The sequence below is a fragment of the Pongo abelii genome, chromosome 23 (genome assembly GCF_028885655.2).
Source record: "Pongo abelii isolate AG06213 chromosome 23, NHGRI_mPonAbe1-v2.0_pri, whole genome shotgun sequence".
In the NCBI taxonomy this organism is placed as follows: domain Eukaryota; kingdom Metazoa; phylum Chordata; class Mammalia; order Primates; family Hominidae; genus Pongo; species Pongo abelii.
Window position 1 is genome coordinate 27,434,072 of NC_085929.1, and position 24,148 is coordinate 27,458,219.

At 40.6% G+C, this 24,148-nt stretch overlaps 1 protein-coding gene across 2 annotated transcripts; it reads left to right on the forward strand.

Annotated features, from left to right (window-relative positions):
- The first annotated feature begins 19,857 nt into the window (after positions 1-19,857).
- On the forward strand, positions 19,858-23,486 carry LOC129052705 (coiled-coil domain-containing protein 74A-like). 2 transcript variants are annotated; one of them, XM_054543613.2, is made up of 4 exons: positions 19,858-20,029; positions 22,394-22,578; positions 22,661-22,740; positions 22,817-23,486. In XM_054543613.2, the coding sequence occupies exons 2-4, from the start codon at positions 22,417-22,419 to the stop codon at positions 22,875-22,877; spliced, it is 303 nt and encodes a 100-aa protein (XP_054399588.2). In that variant the 5' UTR covers positions 19,858-20,029; positions 22,394-22,416; the 3' UTR covers positions 22,878-23,486. The 2 variants fall into 2 exon arrangements, with proteins under 2 accessions (XP_054399588.2, XP_054399587.2); XM_054543612.2 differs by lacking the exon at positions 19,858-20,029 and having other exon boundaries at positions 21,973-22,578; positions 22,817-23,358.
- Positions 23,487-24,148: the final 662 nt, after the last annotated feature.

The window sequence follows — 24,148 nt, forward strand, 5'->3', positions numbered from 1 at the left end:
ATCAGGGGTTTATGGTAAATGAAAAATGCCCGTCACTTGTCAGCATGCACAGGTGGCTATGCCCGCCCTGTGTCAGGCTGTGTCAGTAGTAGTGTGCTCTGTATGTCCTTTTCAGAGTCCTACATGCCATCTATGCTCACTCAGCCAGGCCTGTCACCTGGAAGTAACAGGCAACTCCTCCTGCACTGGAATTAGCAGCAGAGTCAGGTGAATAATATGACCTGGCCACACCACCTCTCAGCAGAAGTCCCCAGTGGTGATGCCCGATAGTTCCCAAACCTCCTTAAGTAATTAACTCACTTCAATTGAATTAAAAAAATTAATCACTTCACTATGACACACAAGGACATTCACTCTCTGGCTTTAACTATCCTTGCCCACCTTGTTATTATCATTCCCTGTGCCCAATACTGTCAAAAGATGTATTTTTGCCATACCCTCCACATGCATTTCATATGTGTGATTTTTATTTTCAAATTCTATCTCTCTTCTAGGAATATGGTGTGTTTATTTGTCTTGCTGCAGGACTCCCCTCTCCACTCAGATTAAATTATTAAATTCCAGATAAAAAATTAACTTGGAATACTCTTGAATCAATAGTAGAAGTAACCAAAATAATAAAGATATTTCAAAATGAAGATTGATTTTTAAACGTAAAAATGTCACATACTCCACCTAGAAGATAAGAGACTGTACTACAAATTCATTAGAACATCCCCTTCATGTCATGGGCCAGTCACGTCCCTGAACTTAACCTCTGCCTTCTCGGGTGATGTTACAGGCCAACGCAGCATCAGCCGCCCACACTCCTAGTGGTGGAAGCTGGGAGCACAAGCAGGAGTCTGCGCCTGTGGCCTTGGCTGGGTGAAGGATGACATTTCCAAGACTTCTTGCTTGGCAGCCATCCTCACGTGCAGGTGGCCTGGCAGCAGCACTGCAAAACCCAGGCACGGGATGCCCCCCTGCAAGGCCCAGTGGTAACTGTGGCGGCCACTGGCATCTGGGGCAGATGCAGCCTTGTGAGTTGGTGGGCTGTGGCAGCCACTCCAATGACGGTTTCCACCCCTCCCAGCTGGTGGTGGCTAAAACCACCCAGTAGGATTTTCAACAGCAGTGGTGCCATTAAGCAGAGCTCCTGGAGGAGGACTGGAAGCAACTGCTTGCATTGAAGGAATGTAGCTATAGTGGAATTATTGAACCACATCATATTTGCAAAGATGCAGAATGTATTACAGATTACGGGATATGGAAGTTGAGGTTAATCTAGTAGAGAGCAGTGAATATGAGGAGGAAGCTGTCAATTGGGCGGGTGCTATCATAGCTGCAGAAGGGGATGGTGCAATGCGTCTGCCAGTGAGTAAAGTCTTGTACAAACTTAAACCAGTTATGGGGTAAACTCTGATCCAGGACTACCTGAGGGTCACTTATGTTGGCCTGTTCAATACACACATTTCTTTCCAGAAGCCTTACCAAAGGTCTATAGTAGTGAGTTCAGTATGCAGGCAGTATCAGGTCATATCTGGAAGGAACTGGCATAAACTCCAATCCTGTGGGACATCATGGACAGCAACTAAATTTGAATCAACGAGTAGAGCCCTTGACATTGGACGAGTTCGTGGTGAAAGATCTGAGGCTTCAGAACTCCGACATTTGTGAATGAGAGCACTAAATGAAGTCTTTACTGGTGAACATTTATTCAGAATATTTTATGCTTGGTCTGTGGCAGTGGATAACCTAAGAAGTAGGCCCACTCTAAAAGACTAGTTTCCCACTGTGAGATTTCAGTTGATAATGGTCCATGGGAAAAATGGAAGAGTTCAGGGCTCAATTTGTGAACTGGAGCAGGATCAAAGGCCGTTCAATATTAACAGGGTTGCAAGTCAGGCTGTGGAGCATGATTAAAATATTGCAAATGGTCCCAGCTACTCGGGAGGCTGAGGCAGGAGAATGGTGTGAACCCGGGAGGCGGAGCTTGCAGTGAGCTAAGATTGCGCCACTGCACTCCAGCCTGGGTGACAGAGCGAGACTCCATCTCAAAAAATAAATAAATAAATAATACAATACAATACAATACAATACAATAAAAAAATAGTTTGGGTGCACTGTTGCTGTTAGGAAGCCTACTAAGTATTCGACTGTCTTGCCTTCATTGATGATCTTTTTCTCCGCATGGTTGCTTTTAAAATCTTGTTTGGTATCTTGTCATTTACTACTACCTTGAGTCTAGGCCTGGATTTTATTTAAATATGTTTGGTATATATTGTGTTTCCTGAATTTACGAATTCATGTTTTACCAACAAATTTGGAACATTGTGTTATCTCTTCAAGTATTGCCTCCTTCATTCTCTAGATTCTCTCCCTCTAGTACTCCCAGTCTTTAAAATTCTTCTCTCCAACTCTCAACTTTCTAATGTTTTCTAGCTCCTTGTTTCTCCTACTGTTGTTTGTATAAAATTAGAATGAAAAGTGTTTATAAGAAATTGTAAACAAATGTAAAACTAAATAAACATTATTATGCAACATTTAAAAAATTGTTTGAACTGAAGGATAATAGTGACACAACCTATTAAAACCTCTGGGACACAGCAAAATTAAGAGGAAGGTTCATAGCATTAAATGCCTACATCAAAGGGCATGAATAGACAATCTAAAGTCATACCTCATGGAACTAGAGAAACAAGAACCAACCAAACCCAAACCCAGAAGAAGAAAAGAAATAACAAAGATCAGAAATAAATAAAATTGAAACAAAAAAATACAAAAGATAAATGAAACAAAAACTGACTCTTTGAAGAGATAAAATCGATAGACCATTAGGGAGATTAACTAAGAAAAAAAGGGAGAAGATCCAAATAAGCTCAATTAGAAATGAAATGGGAAATATTACAACCAATACCACAGAAATACGAAAATATTCAAGGCTACTATGAACACCCTTATGCACACAGATTAGAAAATTTAGAGAGAGTGATAAACTCCTGGAAATATACAACCTCCTAGATTAAATCACAAATAAATAGAAACTCTGGACTGGGTACAGTGGCTCACACCTGTAATCCCAGCACTTTAGGCAACTGAGGTGGGCAGATCACTTGAGGCCAGGAGTTTGAGACCAGCCTGGCCAACTCAGTGAAACCCTGTCTCTACTGAAAATAAAAAAAATTAGCTGGGTGTGGTGGTGCACACCTGTAATCCCATCTACTCAGGAGGCTGAGGCAGAAGAATAACTTGAGCCTGGGAGGCAGAGGTTGCAGTGAGCTCAGATTGTGCCACTGCACTCCAGCCTGGTCAACAGAGCAAGATCCTACCTGGAAAAAAAAAAAGAGAAAGAAACTGAACAGACAAGTAACAAGCAGTGAGACTGAAACAGTAAGTAAAAAAAATTGCCAACAATAAAAATGTCCAGGACCAGATGGATTCACAGCTGAATTCTATCAGCAGCATTCAAAGAATTGGTACCAATCTTACTGAAATTATTTCAAAAGATAAAGAAAGAGGAAATCCTCCCTAAATCTTTCTATGAGGCCAGTAACACCCTAATACCAAAACCAGGAAAGAACATAACAAAAAAATAAAACTATAGACCAATAATTCAGACCCTGTAGGTCTATAGTTCAGCCCCTGATGAACACAGATGCAAAAATCTTCAACAAAATACTAGCTGAGTCCAACACTGTATCAAAAAGATAATACACCATGATCATGTGGGTTTCATATCAGGGATGAAGGGATAGTTTAACATATGCAAGTCAATAAATGCAATTAATCACATACAAATAATTAAAAATTTAAAAATATGATTTCAATTGATGCAAAAAAGCCCATTTGACAAAATCCAGCATCCATTTATGATTAAAACCGTCAGAAAAAGCACAGAAGGGACATACCTCAAGGGAATAAAAGCTATCTGTAACAAACCCATAGTCAACATTATACTGAACAGAGAAAAATCTACAGCATTTCACCTAAGAACTGGAAAAAGAAAAGGATATCCACTTTCACCTCTTCTGTTCAACATTGTACTGGAAATCTTAGCCAGAGCATTCAGACAAGAGAAACAAAGGGCATTCAAATAGGTGAAGAGGAAGTCAAACTGCTGCTGTTCACTGATATGATTGTATAACTAGAAAACCCTAAAGACTCATCCAAAAAGTTCTTAGATCTGATACATGAATTCAGCCAAGTTTCAGGATACAAAACCAACGTACACAAATCAGGTAGCACTGTTATACACCTCCAATGACCAAGCTGAGAATCAAATCAAGAACTCAACTTCTTTTACAACAATTGCAAAAAATAAAATACCTAGGAATATACCTAACCAAGGAGGTGAAAGATCTCTAAAAGGAAAACTAAGAGACACTGCTAAAAGAGATCATATACAACACAAACAAGTGCAAACACCTCCCATGCTCATGGATGGGTAGAATCAATATTGTGAAAATGACCATACTGACTAAAGCAATCTACAAATGTAATGCAATTCTCATCAAAATACCATCACTACTCTTCACAGAACTAGAAAAAACAATCCTAAAATTCATATGGAACCAAAAAAAAAGCCCTCAAAGCCAAAGTAAAACTAAGCAAAAAAAAAAAAAAAAAAATCTAGAGGTGTCGCATTACCCAACTTCAAACTGTACTACAAGGCTAGAGTTACCAAAACAGCATGGTACTGGTATAAAAATAGGCACATAGACAAATGGAATAGAATAGAGAACCAGAAATAAAACCAAATACTTACGGTCGATTGACCTTTGACAGAGCAAATACAAAGCGGGGAAAGGACATTCTATTCAACAAATGGTGCTAGGATAATTCGCAAACCACATGTAGAAGAAAAAAGCTGGATCCTCATCTCTCACTTTTTACAAAAAATTCAAGATAGATGAAAGACTTAAATCTAAGCCCTGAAACCATAAAACTTCTAGAATATAACATTAGAAAAGCTCTTCTAGACATTGGCTTAGTTGTAAAGACTCCATGACCAAGAACTCAAAAGCAAATGGAACAAAAACAAAGATAAGCAGCTAGGACCAAATTAAGCTAGAAAGCTTCTTCACAGAAAAAGAAATAATCAGCAGAGTAAACGACAACCCACAGATTAGGAGAAAATATTTTGCATATTATTTGACTGACAAAGGACTAATATCCAGAATCTACATGGAACTCAAACAAATCAGCAGGAATAAACAAATAATCCCATCACAAAGTGGGCAAAGGACATGACTAGACAATTCTGAAAAGAAGATACACAAATGGCCAAGAAACAAATGAAAACATGCTCAACACATCACTAATTATCAGGGAAATGCACATCAAAACCACAATGAGATACCACCTTACTCCTGCAAGAATAGCCACAATTAAGAAAATAAAAAAATAACAGATGTTGGCATGAATATGGTGTAAAGGGAATATTTTTACACTGCTGGTGGGAATGTAAACTAGTACAACCACTGTGGAAAACAGTATGGAGATTCTGTAAAGATCTAAAAATAGATTTCATCCACAATCCCACCAGTGGGTATACACCCAGAGAAAAAGAAGTCATTATATGAAAAAGACATTTGCACAATATATAAAAATATTACATGCATAGCACAAAAACTGAATAATAGGGTAACTTTGGTTATAACTTTAAATGAGAAAACCCAAAGTAAAACAGTATATAATATAAATATCATATAAAATGCACAAGAATAATTTATACTTAAAATTGTTTAAATTTAATATTAACAAAAATAAATGTAATATGTCACACAAGTAGGTATTCAATAAAACTAAATACAATTGTTTAACTTTTGAAATTATGTTATACTATGAAAAAAATCCTATTAACTTTTGAATATTTAGCCAAGGAAATCAAGTATATCTCTTCTTTAAAAGGTTTGATTCCAATTTTAACAGGTGTTTTTGACAACCAGTTTATTTCCTTACTGAAATTTTCAAGGCACAGAAAGAACAAAAGAAGAAACATCCATTACATTGCCCAAAACAACAGTACCTGAAGGATTTAGAGGCAAAAATGAAGCCTGAGAATAGCAGGACATAGACATATTTTGTAACATAGACTCATAGCAGAATAATGGTTATGTTGGTTCACTAGGGAAGAACACACTAAACAGCTCTTGCAAATACACTCAATATACAATAAGATAGCTTGTGATTTTAACGAGTTAGCAACGCAGAACAATGAAGCAAAAGCAAACAAAAAAACTGAATAAAATAACTAAATAAAACAAACACTAAATAAAAACAAAAATAAATCCATTTTCTAGAAAAAATTTTAAAGACTTTGCTTGATTTACCAAAAAATTCAGTATTGACTTATTCTGTCTCCATTTTATTTTATAATGGAACCCATCTAATTTTATGCTAAATGTATGCTGTAAGGATACCTTGCTACTCTGGAAAGAATAAGAGGACAGTGGACAGAAGGCCATACTCTATTGAAAAAGGGTATCTCCAGCCTGGCGACAGAGACTCCATCTCAAAAAAAAAAAAAAAAAAAGAGTGTTTTCATATATGATTTTGACACTCTACATTTTTAAGTAAGGATGAAGAACTTCGTAATTAAATGATTCCTCAGTTGCTCATCAATGTCATCAGACACCTTGAGTATACCGTGGGGACAGCATCTGGAAGATGAGGAGACCTGAGTAGTAATTCCGATGGAGCCGATTTCCACAATCTTACTTTCCCATTATCTGCAGCTCAGAATTTAACTAAGTATCTGTGTTAACCTGTGTTGTTAATCTGGGTGAACGACCTCAGTAGATACCAGACAGCTGGATGCCTGCACTTCTTTAGATTTCGTGCTAATGGTTCATATACTCTCCCCATCCCTGTCACTTTGATACTTCCTTGAAATTGGATTACATATGAGATAGAAACAAGGAATGCAAGTATTATAATGACTTTCTCAGGAGCCACTGCCTTGGTGTTCATGATACATTACTGACTGTACCAGCTGCCTCCCTCTTCTTGTTAAGGCCCTTCTTTATTCCCTGAGATGTGCTCGTCACGAGATAGCTTCAAGCATATCATCTGCTTGCCTTGCCAGTTATAGCAACCATAAAAATAAATTTGCAGCATCATATATAGCCTGAATATTCTCAAAAGATGTTCCTAATAGCTCTTAAAATAAAATGTTTTCTACAGAGTAGCTATACATAATGTGCTCTCAGCTTATGTAAACTTATGTTTTTATTGGTCTTAAAGCAAAACTTCTCCTAAAATTGAGAAAAGAACTAAAGTCTTTTGTCATTATATGAAGAAAGATACAGCATCTAATATTGTGAACTTCTCTATTTTAAGATGTTTTCAGACATTGACTGGATAATAAAATTATTTAACAATTTGGAATATAAATTAAGAAATAAAAAACTTTATACTATACTATATTACTAACTTTGTGTTTGAGTGTGACTGCCTTGTAACTTTTTGGTAGTTCACTGAAAATAATGGCTACTTGTGAGAAAACTGAAATAGCCTAGGACATAGAAGACAGAGACAAAGAAAAGCTAAATTAACTATTTGTGCCACATGGTAAAGAAAGTTTACAGTATGTAGTCATTAAATGTATTTGCTTATAATTACATAATATAACCAATGATGAATAATTTTAAATGCAATTTAGAATTCAGAATGTTTTATATTTAATATGTGTTTCTGAAAGAAATATAAGATCTACTGAATGGGGAGATACTTTATATGTGTAATTACTTATAAATGGGAGAAAACTTTTACAATAGTTTGTACACTTTAGCTATAAACTATAATTCAAGAGATTCACTAAGAGTAGCTTTTTGTAACTTAAATATTCTATATTTTCCTTGCACACATTTTTGCCTTTAATCATGCATTTTATTTAACCTGCTAAGATGGTAGAGAATATACATACAGAAAAATTACATTAATAATTACTAAAATAATGGTCTATGACAAATTTAGTTTTAAGTGCAGTAGGAAAAAAAGTTCAATAAAAACAACAGAGATATACAGTATGTGACTTTTCACAGTTTGTCTCCCATATTATTCCTATCATTTACTGAGTTTCTAAGGTTAAGTAATATTATGGTTAGGTATAAGTGTTGTAATACGCTTTTAATTATTAAATATAAATGTATCACATGGCAATTATATTCAACATACTCTTATTTCAAGCTTTGTACAATTTTAATAATTTTATACAGGTTGCTTTGAAGATGAGCGAATTTGAATATAACCAATAATCACAAAAATATTTATAGTGCAAATATTCTCAGCAAGATTTGAATTGTTGGTAAATTCAAAACAAATAGAAATACAAAGAAAAATTTTGTGTAATACTTTTCATCTACTTTATGTTACAATGTTTTAAATTCAGGTTAGTCACATATCATGATACAATGTTTTTGGTTTTGTTTTTTTGAAACAGAGTCTCACTCGCTCCCTTGCCCAGGCTGGAGTGCAGTGGCCTGATCTCGGCTCAGCTCACTGCAACCCCTGCCTCCCATGTTCACATGATTCTTGTATCTCAGTCTCCCCAGTAGCTGGGATTATAGTAGTGTGCCACCATGGCTACCTATTTTTATTTTTTCTGTAGTTTTAGTAAAGACAGGGTTTTGCCATGTTGGCCAGGCTGGTCTGGAACTTGGCCTCAAGTGATCCACCCACCTCAACTTCCCAAAGTGCCAAGATTATGGGCATGAGCCATGGCACCCGGCCCTGATATAATATTTGGAAGTAGTGGGTGAATGCTGCATTTGAGATACTAGAGACCTATTTGGAGCATTAAGCGAATGCATCTTATTCTCTTCCTTCTTTTAAGAATGTATTCTTTACCATTCTATGCAATGGCTTACATATCTGCGTATTTTCTTGGCTTGTCTACATGATATACAAATATTTGGATACATACAGAAATATAGGTCACTCATCTAAAAGCTTTTCAACCTGACATATAAATTCAGGTTATTTGAAAATGGAATGGTAAAGTGTTACTGAAGAACTTTTACTATGGTTCGTGTTTGGTAATATTTGCTAATATTCTAAAAACAAAACAAAAACCAAAAAAACCTTCATTTCATAATGTAAACATCTGATGTCTAAATTAATCAATAAAATAATTTTTGTGTTTTAACTAATTATATTTTACTTTGGTGCTGCATAATTTCATAATAGATTAAATACTAGCTGAGACTCATTAGAGGTAAACTAGTGAATTATCATCCCATTAAGAAAAATTTTGTTTCGGGGAAGTAACATCTTAATTTAAATGGAGGAATTTACCAAATCAAGTACAAGGATTTTATTTCTGCTACTAAATGGAAGATACATGTAAAATGTAAATACACTCCATCACTCTATTTACTACCATGAGAATTAATATAGACAGCCTATTTTAGACAGAGCATACAAAGCCTTATGTTCACTGAATTACAAGTAAAATATATGTATGTATACATAAATAATTATGTATCTAATTTAGACAGTAAATGACGGAATTTACTTATTTACCTCTATGCATGATGGAATTTGATTCTAGCAATTATTCCAGGTACGATAACTGGTTGAAAATGGGACATGAAGTAAACTGATATGCTTAAAAGTAACTACATCAAGTGAATTCATTATAATGTCTCCAAGCAAGGCAAAACCACCCTCATGAGATAAGAAATGAGAGGCTACTTATTTTGACGAAGTTGACTCAATGACTTGGGGAACCAAGGACTATATGTACACGGATACTTGTTTTGTACCCCCTCCCAAAAAAATGTGTTTCCACTGCAGTATTTGGGAACCCATTATTTCCTGATTCATGCTCTTATTTCCATATAAGAGAAGAGTTGATACCCCAAAATCAACTTAAATTTAAATTAACCAAATACAATGTTTTTAAAGACAAAAAAATTTTCATAATAAGAGTTAAGCCAACAGAAAGGGAATATGAAACAACAGAGAAAATCAATAAACCAAAATTAAATGTTTGAAGAGATAACAAAATTGGCAAATGTTTACTCAGGTTAATCAAGAAAAAAAGAGAAGAGACTCAAATTACTAAAATCAGCAATAAAAGAAAACCCATCACTGCCAGTATTACAAAATAAAAATAAAAGACAACGCAGTGAAAATCCTATGCTAAAAAAATCAGATAGCCTAGATAGAATGGATGAATTCCTAGAAAGACACAAACTAAAACAGATGAAAGGACTAAGGAGAAATAGAAAATCGAAATAGATCTACAGAAGGTAAAAAGATTGGATTGTAATTTTAAAAACTTACAATAAAAATTTCAAGTAGCTTCCCAGGCGAAATCTATCAAACACGCTGAGAAATTACTATCAATTGTTCACCAACTCTTGCAGAAAATAAAAGGGGAGAGAACACTTCCCAATTCATTTTATAAAGCCAGGATTACTGACATCAAAACTGTATCACAAAACAATATAGAACAGTATCTTTCATTGTGTGTGTGTGTGTGTGTGTGTGTGTGTGTGTGACAGAGTCTCACTCTGTCATCCAGGCTGGAGTGTAGTGGTGCAATCTCAACCCACTGTGACCGTCCAGGTTCAAGCGATTCTCCTGCCTCAGCCTCCCAAGTAGTTGGGATTACAGGCGTGCACCACCACGCATGGCTAATTTTTGTATTTTTAGTAGAGACAGAGTTTCACCATGTTGGCCAGGCTGGGCTCGAACTCCTGACCTCAGGTGATCTACCCACCTAGGCCTCCCAAAGTGCTGGGATTATACAGGTGTGAGCCGCCACGCCCAGCACATTGTTTTTTAAAATCAAAAGTCTTCAACAAAATACTGCCAAACTGAATCCAGAAACATATAAAATAGATTATGCACTATATACAGATGTGATTTACCCCAGGAATGCACCATTGATTTAATATTTGAAAATCAATGCATGCAAACACCATATGAACAGAATAAAAGACAAAAATATATAAGCATCTCAGACAGAAAGCATTTGAGAAAATATCACACATTTTAATAAAAACACTCCAGTCTGGGAGTGGTGGCTCACGACTGTAATCCCAGCACTTTGGGAGGCTGAGGCGGGCACGATCACGAGGTCAAGAGATCGAGACCATTCTGGCCAACATGGTGAAACCCTGTCTCCACTAAAAACACAAAAAATTAGCCAGACATGGTGGCAGGTGCCTGTAATCCCAGCTACTTGGGAGGCTGAAGCAGGAGAATCGCTTGAACCTGGGAGGCGGAGGTTGCAGTGAGCTGAGACCTCGCCATTGTACCACTCCAGCCTGGGCAAAAAGAGTGAAACTCTGTCTCAAAAAAACAAAACAAAACAAAACAACACTCCAAATTTACGGACAATAAGATGACTTCCTGAAACTAATGGTAGTTATCTACGAAACCGACAGCTATCATTATACTCAGCAATAAGAGGGTGAATGACTAATCAGTTACAAGAATGTCCACTCTTGCAAATTCTATTCAACATTATACTGTAGATTCCAGCGAGGTGTAGTAAAAAAAGGAAAATTTAAAACATCCTTGTTGAAAAGAAAATACTTTTTTTTTTCTTTTATTATTATTATTATTATTATACTTTAGGTTTTATGGTACATGTGCGCAATGTGCAGGTAAGTTACATATGTATACTTTTTTTATATTTACACATGGCACGATCTCATATATAATTCTAAGAAATTCAGTAAAATACTATTAGAAATAAATTTGACATAGTTTCAAGATATAAATGCAATACTAAAAATTTAATTTTATTTCTATATACTATCAATGAACTGCTTTAAAATGATATTAAGGAAACAAACCCATGTATAATACCAACAAAACAAGTAATAAATTTAGAAATTAACAAGAGCAGTGCAAAACTCATACTTTGAAACCTGCAAAATATTGGCGAAATAAGTTGAAAAACAACTAAATAAATGAGAAGAAGTGGAGCGAGATGGCAGAATAGAACTCTACAAGATTGTCTCCCTGCAGGAACATCAAATTGAACCACCAACAATCTAAGCAAGAGAATACCTTTACAAGAGCCAAAAATCAGGTGACAGATCACAGAACCTGGTTTTAGCTTAACAACAAGAAAAAACACACTAAAGAGGGTGGAAAAGACAGTCTTGCAGTGCCTATACCATCCCTCCTTCAACCCCAGGCAGTGCAGAGAGAGAATGTGTCCACTTCTAGGAGGGAGAAGAGAGTGTGAATTAAACTTTGCCTTGGAGCCCAGTACCAGCTCTGCTACAGTAAAACACAGCACTGGGCAGAACCCCATGGTCCTTGATTCCAGGCCTGTGCCCACAGACAGAGCATTTAGACATGACCTGGGCTAGAAGGGAATCCACTGCCCGGTGGGACAAACCTGAGTCCTGACTTGCTTCACCACCAGCTGATTGAAGTCGCCTCAGGCTCTGAATAAATTTCAGTGGCAGGCAGGCCATAGCCACTGTGGTCCTTGGGTGAGCCCCAGCAACCAATGATGTGCTGGTCTGGGAGGCTGTGGGCTTCATATGTGACATCAGCTACAGTGGCCACAGGGCTGCCTGTGTTACCCTAATCCCAACCCCAAGCAGTGCAGTGCAGGGAGAACTCCTTTCCTATGCAGGAAAGAGGACCCAGTCCCAGCTCCACCATGGTGGACACAGCATCAGGCAGAACACTGTGGCCCTGATCCCAGGCAGGAGCTCCCAGACACCTCTAGACCTGCCTGGAGGTAGAAGGGAATCTGCTGCCCTGGTGGGATGGACCTGAACCCTGGCCAGCTTCACCACGAGCAGAGTAACTCAGCCTCGAGACCTACATAAGTCAGCAGCAGTCAAGCAGTAGTGGCCACAGGACTCAGACAAGCCCCAGTGCTGCTCTGGTCCAAGAGGCTGTGAGCTTTGGGTATGCGGTGCCAGCTGCAGTGGCCATGGGAGGGCCCAAGCGACCCTTCTCCCAGATCCACAAAGCTCAGTACCCAGAGTCCAATGGGAAGAAGAGGGAAGTGAATGAAGCACTTAGCCTGGGAACCTAGAGAACTCCTCCCTTATCTTCTCCAAGTCCATCAGGGCCCTCCGGGACCTCAGTCTTGCAAGAGTCAGTGAACCTGAGCTTAGGGCACCCTGGTGCTGAAACAGCTTCAGTGACCACAGGCTTAGGGAACTCAACAGTCAATACCCTTGGAATTTCTGGAAGACCATCTAGAGGAGGACAGGTACAAACAAGACCAGACTACAAAGACTGGAATAAATACTGACTTATTCAATTCCCAGGCATGAACATAGGCCCAAAAACATTAAGAACATTCAGGGAAGCATGACCTCACCAAAAAATAAACAAGTCACCAGTGACTAACCTAGGAGAGATAAAGATGTTAAACTCTTCAGAAAGTAAAAAATAGCTGTTTTGAGGAAACTCAATGCAATTTTAAAAACATAAAAAAAGTAATTCAGAAATTTATCAAAGAAATTTAACAGAGATTGAAATAATTTTAAAAGACCACAGAAACCTCAAAGCTGAAAAATATAATGGATGCACTGAAAAGTGCATGAGAAGGCCTCTACAGCAGAACTGATCCAACAGAAGAAAGAATCAGTGAGCTCACACAGACCATTTGAAATACATAATAGGAGAAAAAAGAAAAGAAAAAAAAGAATGAAGAAGGCTTAGGAAATCTATGGGACAGTATCAGAAGAGCAAATTTAAGAGTCACTGGTCTTCAAGAGAAAGCAGAGAAAGAGTAGAAAGCTAATTCAAAAAGATCATAACAGAAAGCTTTTCAATTCAAGAGAAATATATAAATATCCAGGTACATGAAGACCAAAGATCATCAAGCAGATTCAAGCCAAATAAGACTATGCCAAGGCGGCCAGGTGCAGTGGCTCACGCCTGTAATCCCAAGTACTTTGGGAGGCTGAGGCAGGCGAATCACTTGAGGTCAGGAGTTTGAGACCAGCCTGGCCAACATGGTGCAACGCCATCTCTACTAAAAATACAAAAATTAGCCAGGCATAGTGGTGGGTGCCTATAATCCTAGCTACTTGGGAGGCCGAGGCAAGAGGATTGCTTGAACCCAGGAGGCAGAGGTTGCAGTGAGCCAAGACTGTGCCACTGTACTCCAGCCTGGGCAACAAGAGCGAGACTCCGTCTCAAGAAAAAAAAAAAAAAAAGACTATGCCAAGGCATGTAACAATCCAACTCCAAATGTCAAAGACAAAGAGGATGCTATAAACAGCAAGAAAAGTGAATCAAACAACATATGGAGGACCTTTGATATGTCAGGAAGCAGAGTTCTCAGGAAAAATTAAACAGGCTGAGGGCCTCCCTCCCATGGGGGAAGTGGGATGACATATTCAAAGTGCTTAAGAAAAACAATACCAATGAAAAAAACACACCCAACAAATAGATCCTTCAAAAATGAAAAAGAGATAAATACTTTTCCCAGACAAAAGCTGAGGAAATGTATCACTACCAAACCTGTTTTACAAGAAATGCTAAAGGGAGTTGTTCAGTCTGAAAGAAAATGATGCTAACATGTAACAAGAAACCATCTGAAGGTATAAACCTCATTAATAAAAGTACACAGATAAATTTAGAACACTGTAGTTGTGATGTATAAGCAACCTTTATCTTTCATATGAAGGCTAAAATACAGAATTGTTAAAATAATAATATAACCCAACAATTTTTAAAGGAATAGGCAATATAGAAACATACTGAGCCTGTAATCCCAGCACTTTGGGAGGCCGAGGTGGGCAGATCACAAGGTCAGGAGATTGAGACCATCCTGGCTAACACGGTGAAACCCCCTCTCTACTAAAAATACAAAAAATTAGCTGGGCACAGTGGCGGGCGCCTGTAGTCCCAGCTACTCGGGAGGCTGAGGCAGGAGAATGGTGTGAACCTGGGAGGCGGAGCTTGCAGTGAGCCAAGATAGTGCCTCTGCACTCTGGCCTGGGCCAAAGAGCGAGACTCCGTCTCAGAAGAAACAAACAAACAAACAAAAAAACATACTGAAAGACATCCAAATACAAAATGTGTGTGTGTGTGTTGCAGGGGATAAAGTTACAGGGTAAATGTTTTTAGTTTTTGTTTCTTTTTTGTTCTTTGCAATCAAGTTTAAATTTTCTTCAGTTTAAAATAACTTGTTATAATTATGTCGTTTAGCCTCATGCTGACCAGAAAACAAAAATCAGTAATAGACACCCTAAAAATAAAAAAGCAAGAAATTAGAACACACTACCAGAGAAAATTACCTCACCACAAATAAAGACAGGAAGGAAGGGAAAGAGGAAGGAAAAGAAAGGAAGAGAGAGAGAGGAGAGAAGAGAAAGGAAAGACGAGGGAAAGAACAAAAAAAAAGAGTAGCAAAACAACCAGAAAAGTAAAAAATGGCAATAGTATGTTTTCACCTGTTAGTAATAATCTTGAATATAAATGAATTAAATTCTCCAATTAAGACAGAGTAGCTGAGTGGATTAAAAGACAAGACCCAACTATATACTGCCTAAGACACTCACTTCACCTACAAAGACATACATAGACTGAAAATGAAAGGATGATAAAAGATATCCCATACAAATGGAAACAAAAAAAGCAGGAGTAATACACTTATATCTGGTAAAATAGACTTTAAGTCAAAAAAACAAAAACTAGAAAGATAATTACATAAGGGTAAAGAAGTCAACACAGCAGTATAAAAGTAGAAAGATCTCAAATACCCACCAAGTAATGAGAAAAACAAGAAAAATCAAATTAGTAGAAAGAAATAAAATAACAAAGATTAGAAAAAAAATTTTAAAAATAGAAACTAAAAAAAAATACAAAAAGTCAAACGGAACCAAGAGCTGGGTTTTTTTTTGAAAAAAAGTCAAAATTGACAAGCTTTAACTAGACTAACAAAAACTGAAAATGATAGACGAAAAATGAGACATTACAGTTGATCACACAGAAATACAAAGGATTGTAAGAGATTACTAAAAACACTTATATACCAATTGAAAAATGTAGGAGAAATGAATAAATTTCTGGACATAACAAATTCCCAAGATACAATGATAAATAAAAAACCTGAACAGACGAATAATGAGTAATGCAATTAAAGCAGTAATAAAAAGTATCCTGTCAATTGAAAAAAAACACACGAATCATGGTTTTACTGCTGAATTCTACCAAACATTTTTAAAACAACAAATACCAATTTTACTCAAAATATTCCCCAAAAAATGAAGAGGAAAGAATACTTTCAAACTTGTTCTATAAGGCGAGCATTACCCTGGTACAAAAACTAAACCAGGACACAACACAAAAAGAAAACCACAGACAAATATCCCTAATGAACACAAATGCAAAAAAATCCTCAAGAAAATACTTGAAAATTGCATTTGACAATACAATGAAAAGATAATCTGCCATGATCAAGCGAGATTCATCTGAGGAAAATGAGGATGATTCAATAAACAAACGTGATACATCATATTCAGCAAATCAACAACAAAAACCATATAATCGTTTCAGTAGATGCCGAAAAAAATAAAATTCAACATTCTTTCATGATAAAAACTCAACAAAATGAATACAAAAGGAACATTACCTAGCACAATAAAGGCCATATGTAACGAACCCACTGCTAACATCATAATCAATGGGGAAAATTTAAAAGCTCTTCCTCTAAAATCTGGAACAAACGTGGCTACTTTTACCACTTTTACTCATTATAGTACTGGAAGTCCTCACTACAGCAATTAGGCAAGAGAATACAATAAAAGGCATCCAAACTGGAAAAAAAGGAGTCAAATTTTCTCTGTCTTCAGGTAACATGATCCTATAATAGAGAACCCTAAAGATTCCACTTAAAATCTTACTACAAATAATAAATTTAGTAAAATTGCAAGACACAGTATCAATATACAAAAATGAGTAGCACACCAATGAGCCAATAGTGAAACACCAAAGAAAAATCAAGAAAGCTATTTCATTAACAGTACTCACCAAAAAAAGATACCTAGGGATAAACTTAACCAAAAAGGCAAAAGATCCCACCATGAAAACTATAAAACACATTGGTGAAAAATATTAAAGCAGATGCAAGTAAATAGAAAGCTATCCCATGTCCATGCACTAGAAAGAATATTGTTAAAATATCTGTGTCACCCAATGTATGACTTACAGAATCAATGCAATCCATGTTAAATTACAAAAGATGTTCTTCATAGAAATACAAAAAAATACCATCCTAAAATTCACATGGAAATGCAAAATATCTTCAGATAAAAGAATGTTGAATAAAAAGAAAAAAGCTGGAGGCATCACACTACCTCATTTCAAAATATACTACAAATCTATAGTAACCAAAACAGCATGGTACTGGCAAAAAAAGGGGCGGGGGGGCGGGGAGAGACAGACATAGACAAACGACAGACACACACACATAGACAAATGAAACGGAATAGAGAACTGAGAAATAAATTCACACATTTACAGTCAACTCATTTTTAACAAAGGCACCAAGAACACACATTCAGGAAGGACAATCTCTTAAATAAACTGTGCTAGGAAAACCCAACACCCACAGGTAGAAGAATAAATCTAGACTGTTAACTTACCATGTAAGAAAATCAAGTCAAAATAAAGATTTAAATACAGGATCTGAAACTATGAAACTACTAGAGAAGAAAACATAGGAAAAATACTTCAGGAAATTGGTTAGGACAAGGAATTTTCAAATAGACATCAAAAGCACAAGCAGAAAAAGCAAAAATAGACAAATGGAATTACATTAAACTTCAAAACTTCTGCAGAGCAGAGGATGCAATCCACAGAATGAAGAAATAATCCAGAGAATGGAAGTATTTGCAAATTATGCAACAGGCGAGGGGTTAATACACAAAATATATAAAGAAGTGAAAAACTACTCAAAAACAAAAACACAAACCTGATTTAAAAATCAGAAAAAGATCTACCCAAAAGCTTTCTCCTCCACCATTATTTCCCTGCCTTCTTCTTCTGAAGCCTTCGGACCCCTCCCTCTCGCCATCCACCCCAAAACTTCTTCCCCATCATTTTTCCCCACCGTCTTTTTGCAACACCTTCTCTACTCTCCTGGCTCACCACTCTTTTCCTCATCTATCCAAAAACTTTCCCCACAGTTTTTACCTACCCTCTTTTTCCCCCTTCCGCTCTCATTAGCCTTTTGCTCCTCCATCACCCCAAAAACATTTCCCTCCATCTTTTCCCAAAGCCTTTTTCCTACTCCTGCTACTCACCACCCTCTTTTCCCCCTCCATCTACCCAAAAACTGTTTCCCCATGGTCTTTTTTCCCCTCCTCGCTACCCTCTTTTCCTTTTCCATCTATCCAAAAACGTTTCCCCACTGTCTTCATACAGCTTTCTCCCCACTTCGGCTCGCCACCCTCTTTCCCCCTCCATCTACCCCCCAAATTTTTCCCCACCGTCTTTTCACAAAGCCCTTCCCCCTTCCCACTCGCCCTCTTCTTTCCCCTATCCTGCTTGCCACCCTCTTTTTGCCCTCCATCTACCCCAAAACTACTTTCCCCATCATCTTTTTCCCAATCCTTTCCTACCTCCCTCTCGCCACTCACTCTTCTCCTCCCACTTGCCACTTCTTCCCCTCCATCTACCCAAAAGCTTTTTACCCACCGTTTTTGTTTCTGCACCGTCTTTCTTTTCTGTCTTCTGTCTTTTCGCAAAACCTTCTCTCCCTCCTGCTCACCACCCTTTTTCCTTCTCCCACTTGTCACCCTCTTTTCCCCCTCCATCTACCCAAAAACATTTTCCTCCATGGTCTTTTTGGAAAACCTTGTCTCCTTCGCTCACCACTCTTGCCCCCCCCCCACTCACCACCCTCTTTTCTCCCTCCATCTACCCAAAACCTTTTTTCCTGTCTTTCCCCCCTATCTTTTCACAAAGCCTTCTCCCGCTCCTGCTCAACCTCTTTTCCCCACTCCTGCCCCTCCTCCACATGCCACCCTCTTTTCACCCTCCATCTACCCCCCAAAACTATTTTTCCATTGTTGTTTTCCCAACCCTCCTTCCCCGCTCCTGCTTGTCACCCTCTTTTCCCTATCTACCCAAAAACTTTTCCGCCACTCTTACCCACCATCTTTTATGACTCCTGCTTGCCACCCTCTTTTCCCCTTCTATCTACCCGAAAACTTTTCTCCCCACTCTCTTTTCGCAAAACTTCCTCTCCCTCTTGCTCGCCCCCGTTTTCCCCCCTTTACCACTCTGTCTTTACTCCTTCCACTTGCCACCCTCTTTTCCGCCTCCATTTACCCAAAAACTATTTTCTCCCTCTTACGGCTCAGGCCCGGCTGCAGTCTTCATTGTAGCCACCAACGGCACTGAGGCCAGCCGAGGTGCTGAGAGCTCCAGCCTCCAGCGTGGGGCAGGTGTCTTCCCCTTCTCTTCCTCCTCTAAAGCCGGGCACTGAGCAGCTCCTGCACTGTGGGTCACCCTCCTGCTACTCCGGCCGCTCTTCAGTCTCCGTGGCAGCCACCACCAACCACAGCAGTGAGGTGAGCCACAGTGCCTTAAGCCAGAATGAGGGAGGCGTCTTTCCTTTTGCCTCTTCCTCCTCTAAGCCGGGCAAGAGCTGAAGCACAGGCAGACACAAAGGAATCTGGAATGGCCTAACGCCCCCTCAGCATGCTTTATATACGGAAGTTACACAACTGGGACCTCAACTACATGTTCTGATTGGATGGGAGAAAAACCTCTGGGCCTACTCTGATTGGACTTTATTATCATGTTCTGATTGGATGAGAGCAATTCTTAAGACAACCAATCAGAACATGATGATAAAGTCCAATCAGAGTAGGCCTAGACGTTTTCTCTCATCCAATCAGAACATGTAGTCCAGGAATTCAGTTGCAAAACCTCCCTATATAAAGCCGGCTGAGGGGGCAAGGAATCAGGCCATTACCGGGGTCTTCTGTGTCTACATGCCCTCGTGCTCAGTGCCCAGCTTAGAGAGGGGGAAAGGGAAGACGCCTGCTGGATGCGGCAGGCTTGAGCCTGTGGCAACGTGGTTTGCTTCGCTGAGGTTGGTGGTGGCCATGGAGACTGCAGGGGGGAGAGTGGTAGGAGGGCAGCCCACAGTGGGAGTATGGCCAGAGTGGTAGAAAAGGTGGCAGGGTAGGTGTGGTATCTGGGACTGCACTGCTCACCACGGGGGCAGGTTGGGCACGCTATCCCAGGTTGCATTGCCTAGGCGGGTTCCATACAGTATGCATGGTGCCTCCGTTTATCCATCTTTACAAGAGGGACAGTACTAAGGTTTTCTTTTTCTTCTCAGTTGACTGAATTATTTCCCTAGTCTGTCTTCTTGCCACTCTTGATGTTCATATGAGAGGACCTAAGGTAATTCCTGACAACCTGGAACTCCTTCGGAAAAACAGAAGGTGCCATAGACTCCATTTTAGGAGAAACCTCTGTTTTCCTCATGGAACCCCAAGAACTGTAAGCAGACAGGTCCCTCTCAAAATCTAAGGCTCTACTCTGTTTTGCCTTGCTTTATCTGACCTTTTTGATTTGGGTAGGCATCACAAATTAGTAGGGGAGAGAGATCTAAAAAAAGTTGTGGAAACTGGGCATGGTAGCTCTGCCTGTAATTCCAGCACTTTGGGAGGCCGAGGCAGGTGGATCACCTGAGGTCAGGAGTTCGAGACCAGCCTGTCCAACATGGAGAAACCCCGTCTCTACTAAAAATACAAAATTAGCCAGGTGTTGTGGCACATGCCTGTAATCCCAGCTACTCGGGAGGCTGAGGCAGGAGAATTGCTTGAACCCGGGAGGTGGCGGTTGCAGTGAGCAGAGATCACACCATTGCACTCCAGCCTGGGCAACAAGAGCAAAACTCCATCTCAAAAAAAAAAAAAAAAAAAAAAAGAAAAGAAAAAGTTGCGGATATGAAGATATATTTATGTAAGATAGGTTATGAAGGAAAGAAATTTTATGTGACAGAGCATCTTGTATGGCAAGGTCTTGTCCTAAAGTAGAATGACTAGGAAAGAGGGAAATATAGGACAAGTCAGAAAGTCATAAGATGGGAAAGAAAAACTTACAACTGGTAGATCTTCTCCTGTCTGGAAGTGTGTGTGTGATGCTTATATGAAGTAACTCTAATTAATTGGATTAAAAGAAAATGAAAGCTCTTAAATATTTTGTCAGAAAAATAGACACTCTCATTCCTTTTATTTCACATGAATTCAGTAATCTTTGGGAAATACAGTTTTAAAATTATTGGTAAAAAAAGTCTTTAAAATTTAGGCATTTGTTCTAAATTAAGTCAGAGGTTAAATTGGCTAAGTGCTTTAATGTAATAAACTCCTTCTTTGACTTTGGAAAATTGTTTAGTTTACCTGGTTTGGAGCCATTCATTAGATTTCTAGGCGAGGCCTAGGAACAGGTGGAGTGAGCCATGTCTCCTAGCTATGCTGGAAAGAGACTTTATCTGCGGGTCTGTCTAGTATCCTAGACTCTGCACCTGGTACGTAATTAAAACTGCTTACACTGAAAAGAAACAGTATGTGTTTTTGATTTTTAAAAGGCATGGGAATATGGTTTTTTTAAAATTGTGTTGTCTAATTTAGAAAATTTTAATGACTTCAAGGTCACTTCAGGCCTCATCCCTCCATCCCCCCTTGTGCTACCATATCCAGAAGAGGCATTTGCATGGCAGCCACCCAGAGCTGCCACCTCCAGAGCTGGCAAGGGCAGGATGGAAACTGGGAGGGAAAGGGGGTAGGTGCTGGTTCACGGAGTCTAAACCCACAAGTGCTGAGCAAACAGAAGACACTCCTGCAACTTTACCTGCAGCCCATGAGGTGACCCAGCAGTTCAACAAACTGCTAAGGTCCTGAAAATAACACTTCAGCCTGGGCCACTTGCTGGGCCTGCAGCCACTCCAGGGTCAGGCCTTGAGTCTTCGCACTCTGGATGCACCCCACCGTCCCCGGGGAGAGGTGCCGGGCTGGGAGGGGCCTGGAGCCTTGCCTGGGGTATCACTTTTGCAAATTGATTTTGTTCAGCAGTGCAGGATGGCCGCTCAGGCCCAGGCCCTGGCCTGGGTTGGCATTAGTGTGGCTCTGCTGGAGCGGGTGCAGAGCTTTGGGAGTTCTTTGCTTCTGGGTGCGCTTTTGCTTGTACAGCTTGGCTGCCTTCTTGTTCTGGGTGATCCCGAGCTTGGTCTACTTGAAGGATTCCAGGTGCTTCCTCATGGCACCTTCAGAGGGGAGAAGGCCCCAGTCCGAGACCCCCATCTGGTACCCAGAGCACTCTGGTCAGTGGGAGAAGGGAGCCAGGCCCTGTTCCCCACACTGGCCTGGGCACTGCCTGGGGAAGTATGCTGCCTGGATGCTCAGACCCACCTGGGCAGGTCATTTCTGGCTACTGTAATGACTTTCAGAGACGGGGAAGCAGAGGCCTCTAATGCCGGGGCGCCTGTTGGGTGGGCAGCCAGCACAGGGACAGGCAGATGATGGCACACTCCCCGATGACCCTGTCCCCACACCTGCGAAAGCCCACCACACTTCAGCAGTGCGAGTTGTCATCCACCAGCTGTGGAATACCAACCTCCTGCAGGCCCAAGAGGTGAGGCCCTGGGTGGTGGGGGTGGCCCTGGGCAGCCTGGTGCCACCACAGGCCCCACCACACCCCTGCCCCTGCCTTTCAGCTGCAGCACCTCAAGTCCCTCCTGGAAGGGAGGCAGAGGCCCCAGGCAGCCCCAGAGGAGGCTGCGTCCAGCTCTCCGAAGTGAGTCCCCCGGTGCACCCCTGCCCCATCCCCAGAGGCCTGTCTGGGGCTCACTGCTGATTCTTCCTTCACCCAGGAACCAGGAAGGCGTGAAGTTCCCCAGGGTCTCCACCAAGAGCCTCTCCAAGAAATGTTGAGTCCACTAGCATGGGGATAGTGGAGCAGCCCTGCAGCCTGGGCACCAGGGAGGGAGTGAGGAAAGGGAGGGAGGGAACACAAAAGCAGAGCAGGCCCTGGCCTCACTGGGCCCTGGTGGAGGGCCACACAGCCCCGACTCCCAGCACACTCCACTCCTGGGGATGCTCAAGGTGACAGTCCCTCTCCCACACCCACCCTGCTTCTGAGCCCCTTGTCTGTGGTAGCACCTGTCATCTTGCCTGCATTGAAGCCAACCCTGAAGAACACCTTTGTCTCTCGGCAAAAGAGGCTGCAGGCAATGCGGACCAAGCGCCTGCACCACTCAGGGCCTTTGAGATACCTCCATCTGTGCCCACAGCTTTCCACTGCCAGGCCCACCAACCTCCAACTGGATTCTGGCTCTCTATAGCATTTCCTACTACTTTTAAGTCTGGCTAACTTCCAAAATAAATGACTCAAGATAAAGTATTTGATCTCCAAACTGACAAAATAATAGCTAGTTTATTTTCTAGCTATTATTTCGCTATTTGGCATTTACACAAAAGCACATGATGAAGTAGCACCTTACCTGTTGAAGACTGAAAATAAAGCTTGTTTCTTTCCAAGTTGTGGGCTTGGATCCTCACTATCAGGTGCCCCTTCCCAGCCCCTGGTCCCTAGCCCAGCCTCTGCTATCTGCAGGGATCTGCCAGGGCAGCCAAGTCTTGCTCATCCCGGGATCTGGCAGCTGTCCTGGAAGAGAAGCATTGCCAGAGCCACACCCACCCTCCCTGGAGGTGGGAGAGCTTTCCTGGTCCCTTGGCTGGGCCAGAGCTGCCTTCAAAACACAGGATTGCTCTGGGTCTCCTGCCCAGACTGCATGCTCCTGGGGGCAAGATGCCATCCTCTCCTGCCCTGACACAACACGGCGGACAAGGGGTCCAGCCAAGCTCACCTTCCTTCCTGGAGGGCCGTCTCCAGAGCGCTGTGGCCACACCTGCACCACCCCTCCCACCACAGCAGCAGCTGCAGCTGTGTCCATTTTCTGGGGGTGGCCAGCTTAGTGCCCACCCTCACCTGGAAGCACAGTCTTCCCAGTCCCACAGCCCCACTTCCTTGGCATTAATCTCAGCCCCTTCCTACTTCAGGAAGCAGGAACTTTGCCAGGAAGCTGGGGGATCAACCAGGCCAAGGAATGGGACGGTGTGTCAGACAAGGGTATCTGAGGTCCAGGGTGTCCAGGGCCAGACTGGACACTGCCAGCCCCAAGGCTGACAGCATCCTGGCAGGA